This window comes from Pan troglodytes, chromosome 10, assembly GCF_028858775.2.
Source record: "Pan troglodytes isolate AG18354 chromosome 10, NHGRI_mPanTro3-v2.0_pri, whole genome shotgun sequence".
NCBI lineage: Eukaryota > Metazoa > Chordata > Mammalia > Primates > Hominidae > Pan > Pan troglodytes.
Window position 1 is genome coordinate 135,426,167 of NC_072408.2, and position 21,714 is coordinate 135,447,880.

Here is a 21,714-nt window from a genome sequence, read left to right on the forward strand (position 1 = left end):
CCGTAATGTAGAATCAGTGGGAGCCCTGAGTTTGTTTTCCTGCAACTAGACTGTCCCTTCTGGGAGTGATGGGAGACAGTGACAGATCATCAGGCCTTAGATTTTCATAAGGAGCACACAACCTAGATCCCTTACATGTGCAGTTCACAATACAGTTCATGCCCCTATGAGAGTCTAATGCTGCCACTGATCTGACAGGAGGTGGAGCTCAGGTGATAATGTGAGCTATGGGGAGTAGCTATAAATAGAGATGGAGCTTTGCTCGCTTACCCACCACTCACCTCCTGCTGTGCAGCCCTATTCCTAACAGGCCATGGACTGGTACCGGTTCATGGCCCAGGGGTTGGGGACCCCAGCCTATAGCATCTGCCACACCTACAGAACTCAACAGAGGCCATTCAGGTGCATACTGCAGGTGTGAGATAAACTAGTTTAGCTCATCATCTGCAGAGCTGGTAATAATCATTCCAAGGCCTCATCAACACAGACACAGGTTACTGCTCATTGTTGAATATTCTTGGCCCATATCCTTAACTTGTGGGTGCTTCTCTGTCCCAGATGCCAGTCCTCACTTTGTAGGTCGTTCCATGCCCCAGGATCCCCCACCAAAACCCTAGAGCCATCCCTGAGATGTGTTTCTTTGTCTTTATCTTCTGAGTACTATTATGAGGAGAGAAGGGTCCTTTGAACAAAGTTGGCTTAAAGCCATTTTCTTTTCTCTCTTCCAGGAGCAGCAGTTTATTCAATGAGGTTGTGCAGATGAACTTTGAAATAGCCAGTTTCAGCAGCCTTTCAGGGACTCAGCCCATCACATGGCAGGTGGAGTACCCACGGAAGGGGACCACAGACATCGCCGTGTCCGAGATCTTTGTCAGCCAGAAGGACCTGGTGGGCATCGTTCCCTTGGCTATGGTGAGTCCTGAGTTACCTTGAGATGCTCCTGCATTCAGCCACCTGATTGCATCCTGTGTCCTTCCTATCTGTCATGGGATGTTTGCTACAATGATTTTATGGAGTGTTTACTTTCAAAGTTTCTCATCTTTCCTCACCCTGGAAGTTGTTACTTTTCATGAGCCTGGCCTTTCTCAACTTTAGTCATGAAGTTTAGTCCAGCAAGTCACAATCATTGCTGGAGGTGGAAGTGAGCACCTGTGATGTTGAGAAGCTCCCCAGGTGATTTCAGTGTGCAGCCAGGGTTGGAAACCCCTGAGCTAAAAGGATGGTCAGCTTTGCCATCTTTCTGCAAACTCGGTTCCTTCTTGCTCCCCACTCCATGCTTGAGATAGACGCCCTTCATCTCCTCTTTCCTTAGGATGATGGAGCTCACTCAGCATTGAACTCTCAGAGGCTGTCACTGGGCTGTGAGGTCAACCTGAAATGTAGAAAGTAGATGAGTGACATTGGGCTTGAGTAGTGCAGCACCCTCTATCTGACTCACAATGTGGCCACTCTTAGATTACTGTTAGCAGTGTACACTGATGAGAACGTGTAAGCAAACATGCTACTTGTGTGAATCATGTTATGAGAAATGGATTAATCAGGATTATAAGAAAATGGATTATTCAGGATTCTTTGAGTTATAAAGGCTACAAACACAACCCAACTTCAACTTGGCTCATGTATGTTTAAAAGTCTAGAAAAGTGTTTCTCAAACATTATTGGGCATGCAGATCACAGGAACATTTTGAGTAGATGCCCGTCCTCACTTAGGAGGTCTGGGTTGGGTACTTATTTTTCAAAGCTCCTAAGCCACATCAGCGCGGCTGGTCTGCAGACCACACTTGGAGTGTGAGGGGCCCACGTGTGCAAATGATGTGGTATGGACAGTGGCTTCTCTTCCTTTCTCAGCTCTCCTTCCTCTTTGTTAGTCACAAGGTGGCCCCGGCAATGCCACGCTGGCTTCTTCACAGCATCATGTCCAGCAAGAAATGATTGGAAACCTCACTGCCAATCACTCCAGCAAATCCTTTGGGACAGGGACTGATTGGAACTGATTGGCTTGGGTCGTGAGCCCAACTTGAAGCCAATCACTGAAATCAAAAGGATGTGTTGCTCTGATTGGCCAGGCCTGGGGAATGTATCACCCTGGGGCAGGTGCGGAATCAGGTGAAGGAGGTGTAGCAGCAGGTGGGACAGGTGTGAAACCAAGTGGGCAGGTGTGGCATCAGGTGGAGAAGGTGTGGATCAGGTGAAGCAAGTATAGAATCAGGTGAGGGAGGCATGGCATCAGGTGGGGCAGGTGTGGAGTCAGGTGGGGCAGGTGTGAAATCGGGGGGGCAGGTGTAGCCTCAGGTGGGACAGGTGTGGAATCAGGTGAAGGAGGTGTAGCAGCAGGTGGGACAGGTGTAGCATCAGGTGAGGCAGGTGTGAAATCCAGTGGGGCAGATGCAGAGTCAGGTGGGACAGGTGTGGAATCAGATGGGGCAGGTGTGGAATCAGGTGGGGCAGGTGTAGAGTCAGGTGGGACAGGTGTGGAATCAGGTAGGGCAGGTGTAGCCTCAGGTGGGGCAAGTGTGGAATGAGACCAAGAGCCTGTGCATCATGGAAAAATTTGGCTTTCACTGAAACAGGGAACAGATGCTGGTCAGACAAAACAGCAGATGTCCACCCCAGAAGGTATCATCTACCATAAAGATCTGTAAACACTTGGAAGTTAGAGAATGATTCCTTTTGACTTTTTATGTCCTAGAACAGGGGTCAACAAACAACAAGCCATGGGCCACATCCAGTCTGCTGCCCGGTTTTGTACACCATGCAAGCTAAGAATGGTTTTAACATTTTTAAATATCTACATTTTTAAATGGTCCTGTCTAGCTACTTCATATGCTCAGTTCTGCCTGTTGGCTCATAAACTCTGAAATATTTACTATCTGGCCCTTTAGAGAGAAAATTTGCAGACCTGTGTCCTAGACCACACACCAACATCAGCTCTGGATTACAAGTGCTCAGTTTCGATCTATTTCAGAAGGATAAGACATTCAAATACTTTGAAAAGGAAAAGCCATCTTAAGAGTGTGAGATATTATAATGGTCCTTTTCAAGGGAGCACAGGTCTTCCTTGGATGGATGTATTGTTATTCTTGTGGCTGTTGTGTTTTCATAATGCCTTTAAGGTAAAGTGAAGTGATTACTAATGTCTGTACTCTTGTCAGGATCCTTTTGTTTGCAAGTAAATGCATGTGAATTCAAACAAGCTTTATTCAAAAGTTCGTTGATAAACAAACATCTTTGCAGCACCAGCACAGAGCTCTGGGCTCTGAACACTGCATTTGGGTGCTCGTGAGGTGATATGGTTTGGCTGTGTCCCCACCCAAATCTCATCTTGAATTGTAGCTCCCATAATTCCCACATGTTGTGGGAGGGACTCGATGGGAGAAAATTGAATCATGGAGGCAGTTTTCACCATACTGTTCTCATGAATGTGAATAAGTCTCAAAAGATCTAGTGCTTTTATAAGGGGTTTCGCCTTTCACTTCGCTCTCATTCTCTCTTCCCGTCGCCATGTAAGACATGCTTTTTGCCTTCTGCCATGATTGTGAGACCTCCCCAGCCACACGGAATGGTGAGTCCATTATCTATTTTCCTTTATAAATTACCCAGTCTCAGGTATGTCTTTATCAGCAGTGTGAAAACAGACTAATACATGCAGTATCACCATTTTGCATCCCCTGGGATGTACAACTTGACCTCAGCTATGCAAAGCAACATGGAAAATTAGAAAATAGATGAGGCAATTTAGAGGGACTTCTATTCTCCTATTTTCTGTATGTTCAAAGTTTTGGTTCAGAATAAGCTTTAGGACATTTATAACCACGCAAAAAATAAACTTTTATTGGAAGTAACTAGCTAATAAAACTGCAGCTTTGACTAGAAGATGAGAAATTTAAAAAAAATTACTGAGCAAAAAGCAAATCCTGTGTTGTCTGTTAGCAGCCAGTGAGACAGCTGGTTAGATCTTTGAAACAATTAAGCATATTTTCCAATTTGTTGATCGTTTTAAAGAAAACAAACTTCAGAAAGGTGAAACAGGGGATTAACAGATGGAAAATCTGCCTCACTGGGGAAGTTCTTGCCTTAAAATCAAGCCTTCTGAAGCTCCTTTTTAAATCCAAGGAGAGAGCCATGGATGGGAGGATTCAGCCACAGCATTCCCCGTCACCTACTGCCTCTGACTCCCCCTGAGTAAATGCAATGGGAAAAGCAGGGAGACGTGCTCTCGACTCTCCCTAGAGCAGACCCTGCAGGCGGAAGCCACCTGAATCTCACTTGCTGGTCCCTGGGCACTCTTTTGTTTGGAGAGGACTGATTCCAAAGGCCACCGTTTTGCTCGTCCTGCCTCCAGGCTTGTTGACAATGAGCCTCTTGCCTTGTGAGGGCAGGAAAGATCCAAGTCTTAGCTCCACGACCCTCCTGCCAGCACCCACCTCTCCCTAATCCCGTCCTCCCTGCGCTGTCCCCACTGTGCCAGTGTTAGGCTTGGGGGATGGGGTGAGAGAGGTATCTGAATGGGAGGACCAAGGCCACTTTCGTACATAAAGCTTTCAGAACTACAGAGGAAGGAGCATTTGGGACAACAAAAATGTTGGCAGTTCAGTTCTTCTTCAATGTAAGAAAAAAGGGTTCATGTCCCAAGTTGAGGCCACATGAGCAGAGACCAGACACAGATTTCCAAGTGATAGTTTCTGTATGTGAGTGGCTGGGGTGCTGGTCTCTTTTTAAGAATAAATGGACAAGGCCAGGCGCGATGGCTCACACCTATAATCCCAGGACTTTGGGAGGCCAAGGCAAGAGGATTGCTTGAGTCCAAGAGTTCAAGACCAGCTTGGGTAACATAGTGAGAACTCATTTCTACAAAAAAATACCAAAATTAGCCAGGTGCGGTAGCACACACCTGTAGTCCCAGCTCCTGGGGAGGCTGAGGTGGGAGGATCGCTTAAGCCCAGGAGTTGGAGGCTGCAGTGAGCCGTGATGGTGCCACTGCATTACACTAAGCTCTGCAGGTATTCATTGCTGCATATCCTCAGAGGACAGCAGTCAACAGACAAAGTTTGCCTTCCTGCAGGTATACTCTAGTGGAGCGACAGACAGCAAACAGGTAGATACTTCCTAAGGTGAGGTCCAGATAGTGATCAGACGCTGCTGTCAGACAAATCAAGGAGGGGTAAGGGGATGGGGTCTAACTGATTTCTAGCTCTGTTAGCATCATGGACTTTCTTCCTACTGCTTATTTGAAATTAAAACAAAACAAAAAACAAAGAAACTAAATTTTAGGCAAAAAACTCTAGAGAAGGCAGTAACCACTAATTTTGACGGTGTAGGAAGAAGTTCTTTGCCCCCGGGACTGATATATTTAGTCTGAAATTAAATTTCCTGAGAAGTGGTGAGATTTACCTGGAATTTTGAAAAGTTTCAAATCATTGCCATTTTTCATCCTTTGCAAACTCATTATGAAATCATTTTCCTTGACCCCTAAAACATGACAGTAACTTGGGTTTTTTTTTTTCTTACACAGAGCTTTCAAAATTCCTAGAACATGTTCCTATCTCTCTGCATAAAATCAAATTAAAAATAAAGTGGCAATCAGTAGGGCTGTTTAAAGGAGAGATTGCTACTTATTCTTGCATCTGCAAAATGATTATCTAATTCTCACCTCTCTGGGGTGTCATGGAGATTCATTAGGGCTTGAGAGATCCTTGGAGACCCTGGATGAAGCACGCCACTAGAAAGGATGATCAAGAAGGAGATGGCAGCGGGGCCTTCTCCCGTGACTGGTTTGCCCTTCCAGACCCTTCTCGGCTCTGCTCTGGGCCCTGGGGGCTGGCCCATGTGAACTACAGCCCCCAGGCTCCCTTGCCCTCTGGCTTCTGGAGGGCTTTAACCAGTGGGAGGCACCAGAGAGAACTGGAGGGAATGGGTTGAATTATGCCCACCCTCCCAAGAAAGCAGGTTGAAGTCCTAACTCCTGGAGCCAGTGAATGTGACCTTATTTGGAAGTAAGGTCTTTGTGGATGTACTGAAGTTGAGAGGAGATCATGCTGGATTTGAGTGGAGTCCAAATGCAATGACTGGTGTACTTACAAGGAGACAGAGATTTGAACATGGAGGATACAAGAAGAGGGCCATGTGAGGATGGTGGCAAAGACTGTTGCTTCCGATAGCACCCCGTAGCCAAGGGAAGCAAAGACTAGCTGGCAACATGCCAAGCCTAGGAGAGAGGCAAGGACGGTTCTCTCTAGAGCCTTCAGAGGGATTGTGTTGCAGCTGTGACACCTTGATTTCGGACTTTCAGCCTGAGGAACTATGAGAGAATCAGTGTCTGTTGTTTCATCCCCCATCCGTGGTACTGTTTCGGGAGCCCTGGGACACAATGCATCCTCATCTGCCCAGCCTGATGTGTGTCTTGCAGGCGTGTGGTCCTCCACGCCCACACACCTGTCCCACTGGGAAGTCTGTTTTCTGTGGTTCTCCTCTCCCTGGGCTCCAGCATCTCAACTGCCTTGCCCTGCCCCTAGGCCTTGGGGTAGAAACAGCTCCCAGCTGGGACTAGCGTGGGGTGCTGCACCATCCCTGGCTCTTTCCCTCCGTTATGCCCACAGCTCTATGGCTCAGCCTTTACAACACTCCCTCCAGTTAAACCACCCTGAGCAGGCTGTCTGTTCCAGCCACGACTCTGAGTGATACCTGAGAGCTAAATGCTGCATGCTCCCTCTAGACTCTCTTTGGCTGAGAACACACCATTATCCTCAAAATATATATGTATATGGGCTGGGCATGGTGGCTTACACCTATAATCCCAGCACTTTGGGAAGCTGAGGTGGGCGAATCAACTGAGGTCAGGAGTTCAAGACCAGCCTGGCCAACATGGTGAAACCCCATCTCTACTAAAAATACTAAAATTAGCCAGACATGGCAGCACGTGCCTGTATTCCCAGCTACTCGGGAGGCTGAGGCAGGAGAATCACTTGAGCTTGGGAGGCGGAGGTTGCACTGAGCCAAGATGGTACCACTGCACTCTAGCCTGGGTGACAGAGTGAGAATTTGTCTCAAAAAAAAAAAAAAAAAAAAATATATATATATATATATATATAACCAGGAAACATTCCCAGGGTGGTCTTTCTTCTCTTCATAGACAGTCAAAATGGAAGGGAGCAGTTAAGACATCCTGTTGGGGTATCTTGACCCCAGTGGTTGTCACTGGATTTTCCCACCTGGGAGCATCCTATGGTTGTTTTCCTGCATCCTCTGCCCTTGTTAAATTCAGAGACCCGGACGTGCATGAACAGGCCCATGGCACTGCAGAGATGCTATCGGATCTGCACGTCAATCTGCAGGTGATGGATGGCTTCACTCTGCTCTGGGGTCCGTGGGGAAGCGTGTTAGCAATATCTTCTGTGTTCAAGAAGGGCGGAGGCAGGCGTGTCGTAGGATGTGGGGGAGATCTCCTTTGACAGGGATTGGAGAATATTGCTTTTAAAGAGACAATGGAAAAATAATGTTTTATTGTTTTTGAAAAACATCTCGTCCTGATCTCCACTTTCCTATTCCAACTTCAAAATGTTTCTATTTGTAACTCTCTAAGAGAATTTTAAGGATGGGTTGGATGCTCTAGGGCAATTGAAAAATATTTGCTCAGTTGAAAAATAACTATATGGACAGAATAAGTATTTTCTTGTCACAGCTGGAGATTTGCTTTGGGATTAGGTTTAAAAATGTCCCTCCCCTCCAACTAACTGGCCCAGATTTTTGCCTAAAAAGTAAATCTCTGATGCATATGAAGCTGTTCTGCCTTGGTAGCGATGTTTGCAGGGTCACTGATTAATTCTCCAATAAATGATACCATACCCACTGCCTGCCCGAGTCAACAATCAAAAACTTTGAGGAATCATTGCTGTCTTTAGTAGCATCATCATTATCTGAACTTTGGTTTCCCCATCAGTAAAAGGAAAGTGGGGGACTGAGGGCTAGCACTGGCCTTTCCAAGTTTAGGCTTTCATTATGGGACTTGCTTTACTTAGAAAGTAAAGCTATGTTCTGGCACATGCATGCATATGTAACAAACCTGCACGTTGTGCACATGTACCCTAGAACTTAAAGTATAAAGTATAATTTTATATATATATATATAATTTTTAAAAAATGAAACCTGCCAAAAAAAAAAGTAAAGCTATGTTCTAATTTTAAAGATGATAAGATGATATAACTTCAGCCAGGTGCAGTGGCTCACACCTGTAATCCCAGCACTTTGGGAGGCCAAGGCAGGTGGATTGCCTGAGCTCAGGAGTTCGAAACCAGCCTGGGCAACATGGTGAAACCCCATCTCTACTAAAAATACAAAAAATTACCCGGGTGTGATGGCAGGCACCTGTAATCTCAGCTACTCGGGAGGCTGAGGCAGGAGAATCGCTTGAACCTGGGAGGCAGAGGTTGCAGTGAGCCGAGATCGTGCCATTGCACTCCAACCTGGGTGATAGAGTGAGACTCTATCTCAAAAAAAAAAAAAAAAAAAAAAAAGGAATGAAAATGACCCCCAACTCATGGGCCTGTTTCGAGAACTAACTGTACTCAGAAACCTTTGCTTGGCACTTAGTAAGTCTTCAGGAAATGCTAGTTATTTTAGCTTAAATAAGCTTCAGGTTACACTTCTACTTATATTTATTAATAAGAATAAAAGTATTCAGATATTATTTGTGGGTATTCAAACAGTAGTTCATAAATCACTTTACACTAGAAACCTGACTGTTACTACAGAATGTTCATCCATGTGCCGGTTAGAATCCTACTGAGTCGGGGAGGTAGCACTCTCAGTGAAATCTGTCCATAGAGCCCTGTAAACCCAGTGCCACCCTCATGTGAAGAGTGATGCCACCTGCCAGCTCACTCTCTCAATGATGAGCCCTCTCGCTGGAATGTAAGAAACACAGTCCCGAGAGAAACTAGCGAGGGAGGGGGGTGACCGTATGCTTGTGCCAATGGGAGATTGTGCCCTAAAGCTGCAGCAGCATTGCAGCCACCCTGCAGGGGTCCTGAGGTGGAGAAACCCCCAGAGAATCCACACGGCTCTCTGAACTTGAATGGGAAAGTTACACCTGCATTTCCACTTAACCTCTAACTGAAACTGAGCATTTTCTTCCTATCATAGTCCATTCCAGCTGCTATAACAAAATGCCATAAACAGCATGGTTTATAAATAGTGGACATTTACTGCTTATGGTTCTGGGGGCTGGAAGTTCAAGATCAGCAGGTTCAGTGTCTGGTGAGGACTTGCCTCCTGGTGCATAGACAGTGGCTTCTCACTGTGTCCCCACGTGGTGGAATGGGCAAATGAGCTCTCTGAAGTCTCTTTTATAAGGACACTGTATTAGTCCATTTTCATGCTGCTGATAAAGACATACCCAAATATGGGAAGAAAAAGAGGTTTAATGGACTTACAGTTCCACATTGCTGGGGAGGCCTCACAATCATGGTGGAAGGCAAGGAGGAGCAAGTCACATCTTACATGGATGGTGGCAGGCAAAGAGAATTTCGAACCAAGTGAAAGGGGAAACCCCTTATAAAACCAACAGATCTCCTGAGACTTATTCATGACCATGAGAACAGCATAGGGGAAACTGCCCCCATGATTCAGTTATTTCCCACTGGGCCTCTCCCACAACATGTACGAATTATGGGAACTACAATTCAAGATGAGATTTGGGTGGGGACACAGCCAAACCATATCAGACACTGGTCCCATTCATAAGGACTTCACCTGCGTGACCTCATCACCTCCCAAAGGCCCCACCTCCTAACCCATCACCTTGGGGCTTGGCATTTCAGCATATGAATTTGGGGGACACAACCATTGTGAACACAGATCATAGCCCCAAAAGCATTAGCAGCTGCCACCAAACTCACACATTTCCACGTCATAGCATATGCAGTTGATACAGATGTCATGAAATACCTTCTATATTCTTCACTGCTTTGGAAGTAAAGCACTACATCTTATTACTTAATTCAGTAATAAAGAAACACATGTACTACAGTACCTGAAGTTATTTTGAATTTTGGTAACTGCATTTCTTTTTTTTTTTTTTTTTTTTTTTTTTATGAGACAGAGTCTCGCTCTGTTACCCAGGCTGGAGTGCAGTGGTGCGATCTCGGTTCACTGCAACCTTCGCCTCCCAGGTTCAAGCAATTCTCGTGTCTCAGCCTCCCAAGTAGCTGGGATTACAGGCGCTCACCACCACGCCCAGCTAATGTTTTGTGTTTTTAGCAGAGACACAGGGTTTCACCATGTTGACCAGGCTGGTCTCGAACTCCTGACCTCAGGTGATCTGCCCACCTCAGCCTCCCAAAATGTGGGATTATATGCATGAGCCACTGCGCCTGGCCTGTGCTGAACATTTTTATTTTTATTTTTATTTTTGAGATGGAGTCTCACTCTGTCACCCAGACTGGAGTGCAGTGGTGTGATCTTGGCTCACTGCAACCTCCGCCTCCTGGGTTCAAGTGATTCTCGTGCCTCAGCCTCCTGCGTAGCTGGGATTACAGCCATTTGCCACTGTATCCAGCTAATTTTTGTATTTTTAACAGAGACAAGGTTTCACCGTGTTGGCCAGGCTGGTCTCAAATTCCTGACCTCAAGTGATCCACCTGCCTTGGCCTCCCAAAGTGCTGAGATTACAGGTGTGAGCCACCATGCCCGGCTAGTAACTGCATTTCAATACAATTGATTTCCTGTGTGAGCACACATATCTTACTGCACGCCTTTAAAAACTTTATTCTGAGAAAAGATTCTCAGACCTCACCTGCCAGCTAGAGATGCCCACAACCCACACGGAGAAATAGCTCAGGCCTGCTGCATACAGAAGGAAACGCTCACTCCAGCCCCACTGCCACCCCAGCCTGCCGAGTCAAGGGAGGAGCCACCAAGGGCCTCTCCCTAGTGAGCGCCTACTGTGTGCAAGCCTTGTTGCAGATGCTGCCAGCTCTCCTCACCCGGCATCTTTGTCCTCGCTGTGCCATCCTGAGAGGCACCCCACCTCCCCCTCCTCTTCATTAAGGACTCCTTGCCCACCTCATCCCTGGAGGCCCTCCTGCCCCAAGATGGTGCTGACAGCTGCGTTCCCTGCCCCCATTCTAGCACATTGCCTGATCTGATTTTTGGCATATCCAATACAATTATTGTTTTGTCTGATCATTGTCTGACATTATCTTCCTTATGTTTTCATTTGTTTGTATGTTTACTCCCCTCCCCGCTGAAATCTGGAATGTTGGCTCCGTGGCAGCTGGAATTTCATCTCTCTCTCATTTTAGCCTTGACAAAACTATTGTTCGGTCTGATCATTATCTGACATTATCTTCCTTATGTTTTCATTTGTGTATATATTTATCCCCCTCCTCCAACCACCCCAGTCTGGAATGCTGGCTCCCTGACAGCTGGGATTTTGTCTCTATCTCATTTTACCCTTGAGTCTCTTGCCTCCTAGTCTCCCACCAGACACTCCCCGGGGGACTGGTGAGTGCCACTCTAGGGAAACAGCAACGAGCATAACAGACATAAGGTTCCTGTCCCCAAGCACCGGCATCCCAGGCATTATCTTGTGAACATTAATCCTGTGACCATCATTCGGAAAGCCCCTGTGAGCCCTGGGTCCCCTGTCCTGCTGCCTTCAACCCAAGACAGCAGGTACTGTGGGTCTGATGCCTCCCCCCGCCCTGCAGCTCTGCTCTGCAGTGTCCCGGCTCCCTCCGCCGAGGAGTCAGGCCTCCGTGCCCAGAAAGTGCTGGGTCCTGGTCAGTGCCATGAAAAGGAGGCCAAAAATGGCTGTGAAACTGCTGGACAGCTCATGGCCAGCAGCTGCACCACTTGAGGTGGCCACGGAGCTGCTGCTGCAGGAGAAATCTAGGATGCAGGTGCAGGTGCAGGTGCAGGTGCAGAATCCTGGCATTAGCCAGGTCTCCCCAGGCCTGCCGCACACTCTGGTATCACACCTGCCCATCTGTGCCATCCCTCGAAATGCATCTCAAATGCAGCAGTCTCCCCCCACCTCACCACTTCCAGTCTCAGCCTAGCCCCATCATCTCACACCTGGATGTATCACCTGCCTCTGGACTGGTCTCCCCTGCTCAATGCTGACCCCTGGGAGCCCCTTCCTCACAGTAACAGCCTTGAACCGGTCATCTCCTCCCTGCTCTTGCCTCCTTGAAAAGCCCACTGCACTTTTTTAAAAAGTGCAATGTCTGATCCACGGCGGCACGCTGAGATCTAACCTCCTTTCCCAGCCCCTCCCATGCGCTCTGCCCTGGGGCCTTTGCACTTACTATTTCCTGTACCAGGAGCCTCTTCCCCACATTCCAAACTGTGTTCTTCCTCCTGCTGTTCAGGTCTGTGCTTACATCTTCTCAGGTGCGCCTCCATCACCTGATTTAAAATAACAGCCGGCCACTCTATGCCCTGACCGGCTTGATTTTCTTGCGTAACATGACCAAATAAAATGCATGTCTATTTGTACATTCATTATCTGAATTTCCCCAGTGGGGTGTCAGCTCCATGTGGGCAGCGGACACTCTATCAGTAGCTTCTACAACAATGCCTGGCACACAGTAGGCACGTAACAAGGAGCTGTAGGATGTATAGGTGGGTGTATGACCCGCCACATCTGCCTGCTCCACCCGGAGGCGAGGGACTCTGATCTGTTTCATGTGTTGATCACCACTGCCAAGCACAGCTCTTTCCTCATGGAAATTGCTCCGTGAATACCTGTTGCCTAAATGAATGCAGCCCAAGGAAGATGCATTATCCTTATTGTTTGGTATATGATTATGGCGCCAAGGCTAACATTAAAAGCTGTCAGCCTTTATTCTGCAGCCTCATAATTATGTCATCATTTGAAACATGTGAGAGCATTGATCTATGAATGAATTTATAATTTACTTTAAGTAATTGTCACATGAGGAGGAAAGAAAATATTTTGGAGGAAAAAAATGAGGAATACATGTCTGTGTGGATGCAAGGGATAACTCTGGAGTGATTTCAATCTCTCTTACAAATGTCATGCACACTGGGACCTGCTTTACATCATCATCCATTCATTTTTCAAACGAGAATGGAGTTCAAGTTCTATACATGTCCCTTTGTTCAGCCTTTGTTAATCTTAAGAATAAAAAAAACCTGGGACAGTTTCAGTGGCTCACGCCTATAATTCCAGCACTTCAGGAGGCCAAGGTAGGAAGGTGGCTTGAGCCCAGGAGTTAAAGACCAGCCTGGGCAATATAGTGAGACCTTATCTCCTCAAAAAAATTTTTAAAAAATGAGGCGGGAGGATTGCTTGAGCCTGGGAGGTTGAGGCTACAGCGAGCCATGACTGTACCATTGTACTCCTGCCTAGGCGATGGGAGTGAGATCCTGTCTCAAAACAAAAAAAAACCAATATGATTCCACTAATATGAGGTATCTGAGATAGTCCAATTCATGGAAACAAAGAGCAGAATGGTGGCTGCCTGCGGTTGGGGAAGGGGAGATGGGGAGTTATGAATCGAGGGCCATGAAGTCTCAGCCCTGCCGGTCCAACAGTCCCCAGAGATCTGCCTGTAGTCGACAACACTGAATTCTGCATTTTAAAATTTGTCCAGGCACGGTGGCTCACGCCTGTAATCCCAGCACTTTGGGAGGCCAAGGCGGGTGGATCACGAGGTCAGGGGTTTGCGATCAGCCTGGCCAAGATGGTGAGACTCAGTCTCTACTAAAAATACAAAAATTAGCTGGGCGTGGTAGTGCACACCTGTAATCCCAGCTACTCGGGAGACTGAGGCAGGATAATCACTTGAACCCGGGAGGCGGAGGTTGCAGTGAGCTGAGATCACTTCGTTGCACTCTAGCCTGGAAGACAAGAGCAAAACTCCGTCTAAATTAAAAAAAAAAAAAAAAAGGCAAGAGGGTAGATCTCATATTACCTGTTCTTACCATAATAAAATAAATTTTAAAAATTCAAATGCAAGCTGTGGGCTAAGGGAGAGGCATGGCTGTGTTTCAGGGGTCTTTGAACTTGAGCAGGGTGAGCATGGCCTTGGAGACTTGGGAAAGCCTGGGTGCCCCCCTCCAAGGTGTCTCAGGCGGCAAGCTGGCGGCAAGCCCAGGAATCTGCATCCCTAACAAGCTCCAGGGACCCCACTTTGAGAAGCACTGCCCTGGGTCCAGGGTTGCCACACTGACGGCCCATGAGGGTCACTAGGGGGCAGGGGCTGGAGCTTCTGGCCACATCCCACACCACTTAAGCCAAATCAGCGTAGTTAGAACCTGGGCCTGTGTTTATAGTTCACTGCTCGGTGACTCCATGCACATCCAGGATTCAGCACGGCTGCCCTTGAACTCACAGCTGGCTCCCAGGCTTCATCCAGGCATCTACTCAAATATCCCCTCCTCACTAGGCCCCCTGACTAACCTGCCTGAAAGAGCAACCTGGAACCCCTCTGAGCTTTCCCCACTCCCTTTGCAGTCTCATCTCTGCCAGACACGATGCTATCTGTGCAGTCAGCCTCTCCATCGCCCATGCTCCCTCTGGGCGGTCATGCCCAGAGGCTCGGGAACTTGGCTGTGTCCACTCCCTAGTCCCCACCTTCCAGATCACTGCTCAATATCTAGTCGATGGCCAAAACATATCTACATTGAATAAGTGAGTTATAATAATGTGTGGGCCGGGCACGGTGGCTCACGCCTGTAATCCCAGCACTTTGGGAGGCCGAGGCAGGCAGATCACAAGGTCAGGAAATCGAGACCATCCTGGCCAACAGGGTGAAACCCATCTCTACTAAAAATACAAAAATTAGTCGGGCATGGTGGCATGTGCCTGTATTCCCAGCTACTCAGGAGGCTGAGACACGAGAATCGCTTGAACCTGGGAGGCCGAGGCTGCAATGAGCCGAGATCACGCCACTGCATTCCAGCCTGGGCAACAGAATGAGACTGTCTCAAAAATAGTAATAATAATAATAATAATGTGTATGTTTTCTATATGTTTCTAAACTTTATGTTGTTTTGGTCCTGGTCTGGGAAGGAAAGATTCACATTTAGAAACAGACGAAGCAGTGTTATGTAATGGAGCTTTTGGTCGTAATGGTCTGTGTCTGCGCTGTCCACTCTGGGGACCACCAGCTACATGCGGTCATTGAACACTTAAAATTGGCTAGAAAAAAAGAGGAATTAAATTTTTATTTTTATCTAATTTTAATTAATTTTAACATAAGTAGCAACACATGACTAGTGGCCACTTTACTGCACAGAGCAGTGATAGAGAGCATCTGTGGTGATGGAGGTGACTCACTAGAAATCAAGAACCAGATTCGGCCCCAGCCCTGCAGGGAGTCACAGTCTCTTTCCTCATCATTCTTCATCTCTTCACCCTTTAGTGTGGTTCTTCTGAGATCCTCCAGTGATGGGGCTACTTTTTTTCAGATTGTGTGAAATCTGGTATGTTACACTCTAAAAATTAAACAACGCATAGTGGAAGATTTTGAATTCCTGGTGTTTCATCAGCGCAATTTTGGAGCAGGTGGCAGAAACCCAACTCAACTGGCTTAATCCAAATGGAGAATGAATTAGATTGACCATGTAGCTTCAGGCACAGTTGGATCCAGGTGCTTGAACATTTTTAGCCTAGCCATTTGTCTCTTTGTCTCAGCTCTGCTTTTTCTGTCTGTGGATTTTTTTTCTCAGGCATAGTTTCCCAAAGGTAGTTCTTGGCATCCAAGCAATTTCTCATCCCCAGTAAAAAGTCTGCCTCTTTACCAAGAGTTCCAGCAAAAATCCCAGGATTCCTCCTAACGGTATTGTCATCCCATTTCTGAAGCAGCCACCCTGACTGTGACTGGCCAGGAATGGTGTGTGCCTGCCTCCCGCATAACCTCAGATCCAACAGGAGCCAAAATAATTGGAGTGGGGATGGGGGGAAGGGGGGCTGACAGACAAACCCCAATAGATGCCTGTGACCCCCGGCTTTACAGACACCCCAGATCTGGCTGCTACTATTTTAGCTGTAGCATACTGATCTCTATTGATAAGAGATCAGGGGCAAGTGAGCTTCAACCGGAGTGAGGCATCCGGGCCTTCACAGCCACAGACCCTCATCCCTTGGCCTAAATTCTGCCAATGTTATGAAGACACAAAAGAGAATAAGGTGTCAGAGGCTAACAGCCCTCACCAGTGCAGCAAGGATTACTTCAGTTGATCTGTGTAAAGCACTTAGAAGAGTACTTGGCACATATGAAATACTATAGAAAAATATTGGCTATTATTATTAATTAGTAGCAGTAGTAACAGTAACATTAATTAGCTCTTCCTCCATGTTCATAGGAAATTGCTTTGTTTACTACAAAGGAGCTAGTTGCTGTTATTTATGATCCATACAGACTTAATTGATGTTCTTTTTCTCTCCAGATGCATACTCCAAGTTTATTAGTATTATGCTAGTTTCTGTGCTGGCACACCTGGTAAAATTGTGCGCTTAAAGTCCCAGGTGAGTGGAGGAACAGGAGTAATTTTTTTCCGACTATGAAAATGGGAAGATAACAGAGTAGGAGGAGCACTCAGTCTTCTGGAAGATCAGGAGGAAAGCAACCAGCCCTTTTCTTTGCACCTCGACCATGTGTGCAGAATCAATAAGGTCACTGAATGAGAACAGTCTCCTTAGCATGAAACCTTGCGTTTTCCATTCCTTTTTTTAGGCAAAGCCTTCTCCTGACCTCAAATCTTTATGGAATATGTCTCCTTAAATCCTGCATGGCTGCGTTCAGCAGTCTTCAGAATGTGGTATGGAAACTCTTGGAGGTCCCCAAGACCCTTTCAAGGAGTCTGTGAGATCAAAACTATTTTTCTAATAGTGCTGTAGTAATTATCGATTGGTGCATAACAATTTTCCCTGAGACACAGTGGCTTAAAATAGCAATATAGGGCCAGGAATTCAGAAGCGGGTCTGTGGGGTGGTTCTGTCCTGAGGTCTTTCATGAGTTGCAGGTATGAGATTGGTGAGGGCTGCAGTCTCATCTGAAGGCTTGACTGGGACTGGAGGATCCATATTCAAGGTGGTCTCCTCACCTGGCTGGCAAGTGAGTTTCTCCCAAGCAGGCCGCATAGTGGCCTAACAACATGGTGGCTGGCTCCCCCCAGAGATCAAGGCTGCAGAGCCTTTTATGACAGCTTCGGATGCCATACACCATGGATTCTGCTACATCCCATTGGTTACATTGACAGCCCTGATTCAGTGTTGTAGGGGATTATACACAGGGTGTGATTACTGAGGACAGGGATTACTGGGACCCTCTTGGAAGCTGACTCCCCAAAATGCTATAATGTTATTTGCCTTTTTTGCTCACAGTCCCTCACAAGTGCACAGAGACATAGGATGTTGTCATCACCCTGACAATAAATATAAAGTGTGACTGTGTCATCTTGAGTTTCAAAAACTTTTCAGTTTTAATTTCTAATGCAATGAGTATCAATAGATGCAACCTACACCCGTAAAAGCTTTTTACAGTTCTCAATAATTTTTAAGACAATAAAGGGATCCTAAGACCAGGAATTCTGAGAAACCCTCACCTAGTTAAGAAGGCTGGAAGAATTAAATAGTAGTAGTAAAAAGAGATGTTTGGGAAGAGTCTTTAATTCCTGATTCTCACATGGAAATCTAGTTTTTCTTACCAAACAGTTCTTTGCAAATATGTGAGTCAAGTGTGAGTGGAGATTTCATTTATTTAACTTTTCATCTAGATTATTCTTCACTCCTTTATGTTATACCCCACCACCAAAAAAAATCATGGTTAATAATTAATATTCCCAAGATAATGGGATAAGAGCCAAGGGCAGATGTCAAGCTAACTGCAGCTTCATATACAAAATTGCCTATCAATTAATTCATTTAACAAATATTTATTGGATATCCACAAAGCACCAGGAAAATATTCTAGACTTTGAGTCCAGGGAGTGAACAAAATAATCAAGGTTCCTGCTTACCTGGTACAAGAATCACATGCCTTCCTTCTTCGTTTGTTTGAGTAGGGTCTTGCTTTGTCTTCCAGGCTGGAGTGCAGTGGCGTGATCACAGCTCACTGCATCCTCGAACTCCTGGGTTCCAGTGATCCTCCTGCCTCAGCCTCCTGAGTAGCTGGGACTACAGGCATCTGCCACGAAACCCAGCTAATTTTTAAATTCCTTTTGTAGAGACAGGGTCTCACTATGTTGCCCAGCTAGTCTCAAACTCCTGGCCTCTAGCCATCTTCCTGTCTCAGCCTCCCAAAGTGCTGGGATTACAGGCATGAGCCGCTGTGCCCAGCCAATATGTCTTTTCATTAATGAAACCAAAAAGTAAGGAGACGGGACTTGATTTAGAAACCAGTGCTTCTCTATCTGAGGACAGATGGCTTTGAAAATATTTGCGTGCTGCTTCTTCGTAATTCATTATGTCTCAAGGGAATGGCCCCAACACTAACCCAAACAAATTAGAAAGTGCTTTCCATATGATAATTGACTTCCCTTTATTAGAAAATACATGATGCCTGCTATGTGAATGACACCTCCTGAGATGTGGAGCCCTTGTGCTGTGCACAGCCTGTCCAACTGTACTTGGCAGCCTTGTGCGATCTCAACTACCAACTGAGTAAAACCCACTTTCCTTCGTTACAGAGAAACAGACGCCATCTATAGGGTGTTCATTCCTTCATTAGTTTTTCTTTCACCTGCATTTTAGGTTTTAGCACCAAACCAAAGACTTTGACTCTGGCTTTGCCTGTGCCAGAGCCGGAAGTTACTGTTATTATTAGCTTAAGATTCCTGGTATCCCTTTTATTTCCTTTCCTTCTGAAGGGGCCTGGAAAAGGCTGGATTTATTAGGAAATGAGTATACGAGCAGTAGATAGTTCCTTTTCTAAGTATAACTGTCAGGCAGCTGTAGAGAAGAAGCAGTTTTCATTCTTGTAAATGCTGGGCTGGTGTGTGTGCACATATCACCCACAAAAAATAATAGGGATCAGGTTACTCAGAGCAAGTATTTTAAAGCAAGCATTTGCTGTAATCAGACCTAGATTCACTTACAAATGTGTTCCTGACATTATCTCCAATACATGCTTTCATAATGTTAAGAGATTCTAAACAACAAACTTGCTAAGATACTGCATTGTGTCCTATAATTGAAGCAAAAAAAGTTTTCAAAATGCTTACAGAATTCCCGCTGTGCTCAAGTGCAGAAATCACCAAAGCCGAAGTCCCTGCATACTAAAGATTCTTGAAAGTAAAAATGAAAAGGAATTGTTAATGGAATTTCATTTTCAAGAACCTTAGGTGGGTGCAGATTAGAATGAGAATTAATCTTGGGTATTTTGCTTTGTAAATTAATACGAGAATAGCTAGATGAAATGAGTTTTTTCTTTTTTTTTTTTTTTTTTTGGTTTCTATCTGGATTTTGTCATGGAGTTTAAAAAGGTCAAAATCAGCACATTCATTTATTTTATTAAAAAGTGTTCTTTGTGCCTTCCAAGCACACATATGGGAGAGTTCTGTTTTCCCTTTGAGGGGCCACCTGCCACCAGGTTACACATGAGCCCCTGAAACAGATCTTCATTGTCTAAAAGCAACCCACAGTGAAGTTGTAACCTCTCAGGGTTGCAGCAGAACATTGTAAGAGCCACGGGCAACTTACAGTTTTATTTCTGAACCTAAAGAGAACTTCTGAAAAGCCAGCGCTCCCAGGTGGATGTCACTCACAGGGCACAGTCCCAACATGGCAGCTCCCTGCCCCAAAACCTTTATCTGAGAGGGAGTTTCCTCTTGCCCCCAAGTTGTGACAAAGGCACAAAGGTGAGGATAAGAGTTCTAAGTGCCACACATCCTGCATTCAGAGAGCCCCAGAAGTCGGGTCTAGCCACCTCCCCATAGCTGCCCAATCTCGGCTTTATTCCCTGTGGGAGGCAAGCTCTGCCAGTTCTACTAGGTTCTCAGGAGATGTTCTAAATTCTTCTCATCCACATATTTTTTTGAGACAGGGTCTCACTCTGTTGCCCAGGCTGGAGTGCAGGAGCACGATCATAGCCCACTGCAGTCTTGACCTCCTGGGCTCAAGCAATCCTCCCAACTCAGCCTCCCAAGTAGCTGGAACCACAGGCATGCATCACCACCACCAGCTAATTTTTAAAAATTTTTTTTAGAGACAGGGTCTCACTTTGTTGCCCAGGCTGGTCTCAAATTCCTGGGTCAAGCCATCCTCCCATCTCAGCCTCCCAAAGTGCTAAGGTAACAGGCGTGAACTGCCACACCCGGTGTCATCCACATTTTTAAAAATAACTTTATTGAGGTATAATTGATGTATCAAAATCTGCACATGTTTAATGTACACAATTTCATCAATTTGGACATACACATCTACCTGTGAAATGGTCATTACAATCAAGGTAACAAGAAGACCCGTCACCTCCCAAAGTTTACTTATGTCCTTTTGTGGGTTTTGTTCTGTTTTGTTTTTTGGGTTGTGTGTGTGTGTGTGTGTGTGTATTAAGAACACTTAACATGAGATCCACCCCCTTAACACTAGTTTTAAGTGCATAACACCCTATTATTAATACAGACCCAGGGTTGGACAGCAGATCTCTAGAACATACGTATTCACCTGGCATGACTGAAACTTTACACCCATTGAGTGACATCTCTTCATTCCCCCTCCCCCAGTCGCTGGCACCCACCATTTCCTTCTCTGCCTCTATGAGTTGCACTGTTTCAGAGACTGCCTGTGAATGGAATCATGCAGCGTTTTTCCCTCTGTGCTTGGTGTATTTTGCATAGTATAGGGTCCTCCAGGTTCATCCATATTGTCACAAATGGTAGGAGTTCCGTCTTTATGACTGAGTAATATTCTACTGTGTGTATCTACCACTTTTCTTTATGTATTCATCTGTCCATGGACACTTAGACTGTTTTCATATTTTGGTTATTATGAGTAACCCAGCAATAAATATAGGTGTGCAGATAACTCTTCTACATACTGATTTGATTTCCTTTGGATATACCTCCAGAAGTGGGATTGCTGGATCACATGGTAGTTTTATTTTTTTTATTTTTAAGGTCTTCTTTTGCAAGGTTTGTTGATTTTCCAAGAGGATTGTGAGAAATCCTCCCCACAGCCTACAATCCCCCCAGGAACAGTACCTAACATTGTGGAGTGTTCACCATGTGCTCAGGAGCTCCTTAAGTCATCCCGAAAGCTCTGTATGGTAGCAGGCATTACTCCCATTCGCAGATGAGAAAGTCAAGGCTCAGAAGAGTAAAGTCATTCACCCAAAAATCACACAGCTTGTAAGGAGCTGCCATGGGGCTTGATCTCAGTCTATCTGATCTCCTTCCCCCTCCCTCGGATGACTGCAGAAGCTGAGAGACCAGCTGAGAGGCTGTATTTATAGTGTAAGCCTCTGTATTTACCACAATCTTTTCTAAATTGTTTTTGCTATTCTCTTTTTTAAATGGTTTTTATTTTATTTTTAGAGATGGGGTCTTGCTACATTGCCCGGGCTGGCCTGGAACTCGTGGGCTCCAGGAATCCTCCTGCTTCAGCCTCCTGAGTAACTGGATACCATCTCATTTTTAAGGCCTCTCCCCCATGTTCCTCTCGCCATGATACAAACCTGCTTCTGGGAAGCACTGCAGATAAAATGAGGCCTGCTCTGCTACAAACAGCCCAGTGGGATCCCACAGTT

General features: G+C 45.9%; 1 protein-coding gene across 1 annotated transcript in view; it reads left to right on the plus strand.

Annotated features, from left to right (window-relative positions):
• The window catches only part of TMEM132C (transmembrane protein 132C), a 439,931-nt gene that overhangs the window by 350,060 nt on the left and 68,157 nt on the right, over positions 1–21,714 (plus strand). The window contains exon 4 of the mRNA XM_522557.8: positions 729–912. Coding sequence (XP_522557.5) covers positions 729–912 — 184 coding nt within the window. The remainder of the gene's footprint in view (positions 1–728; positions 913–21,714) is intronic.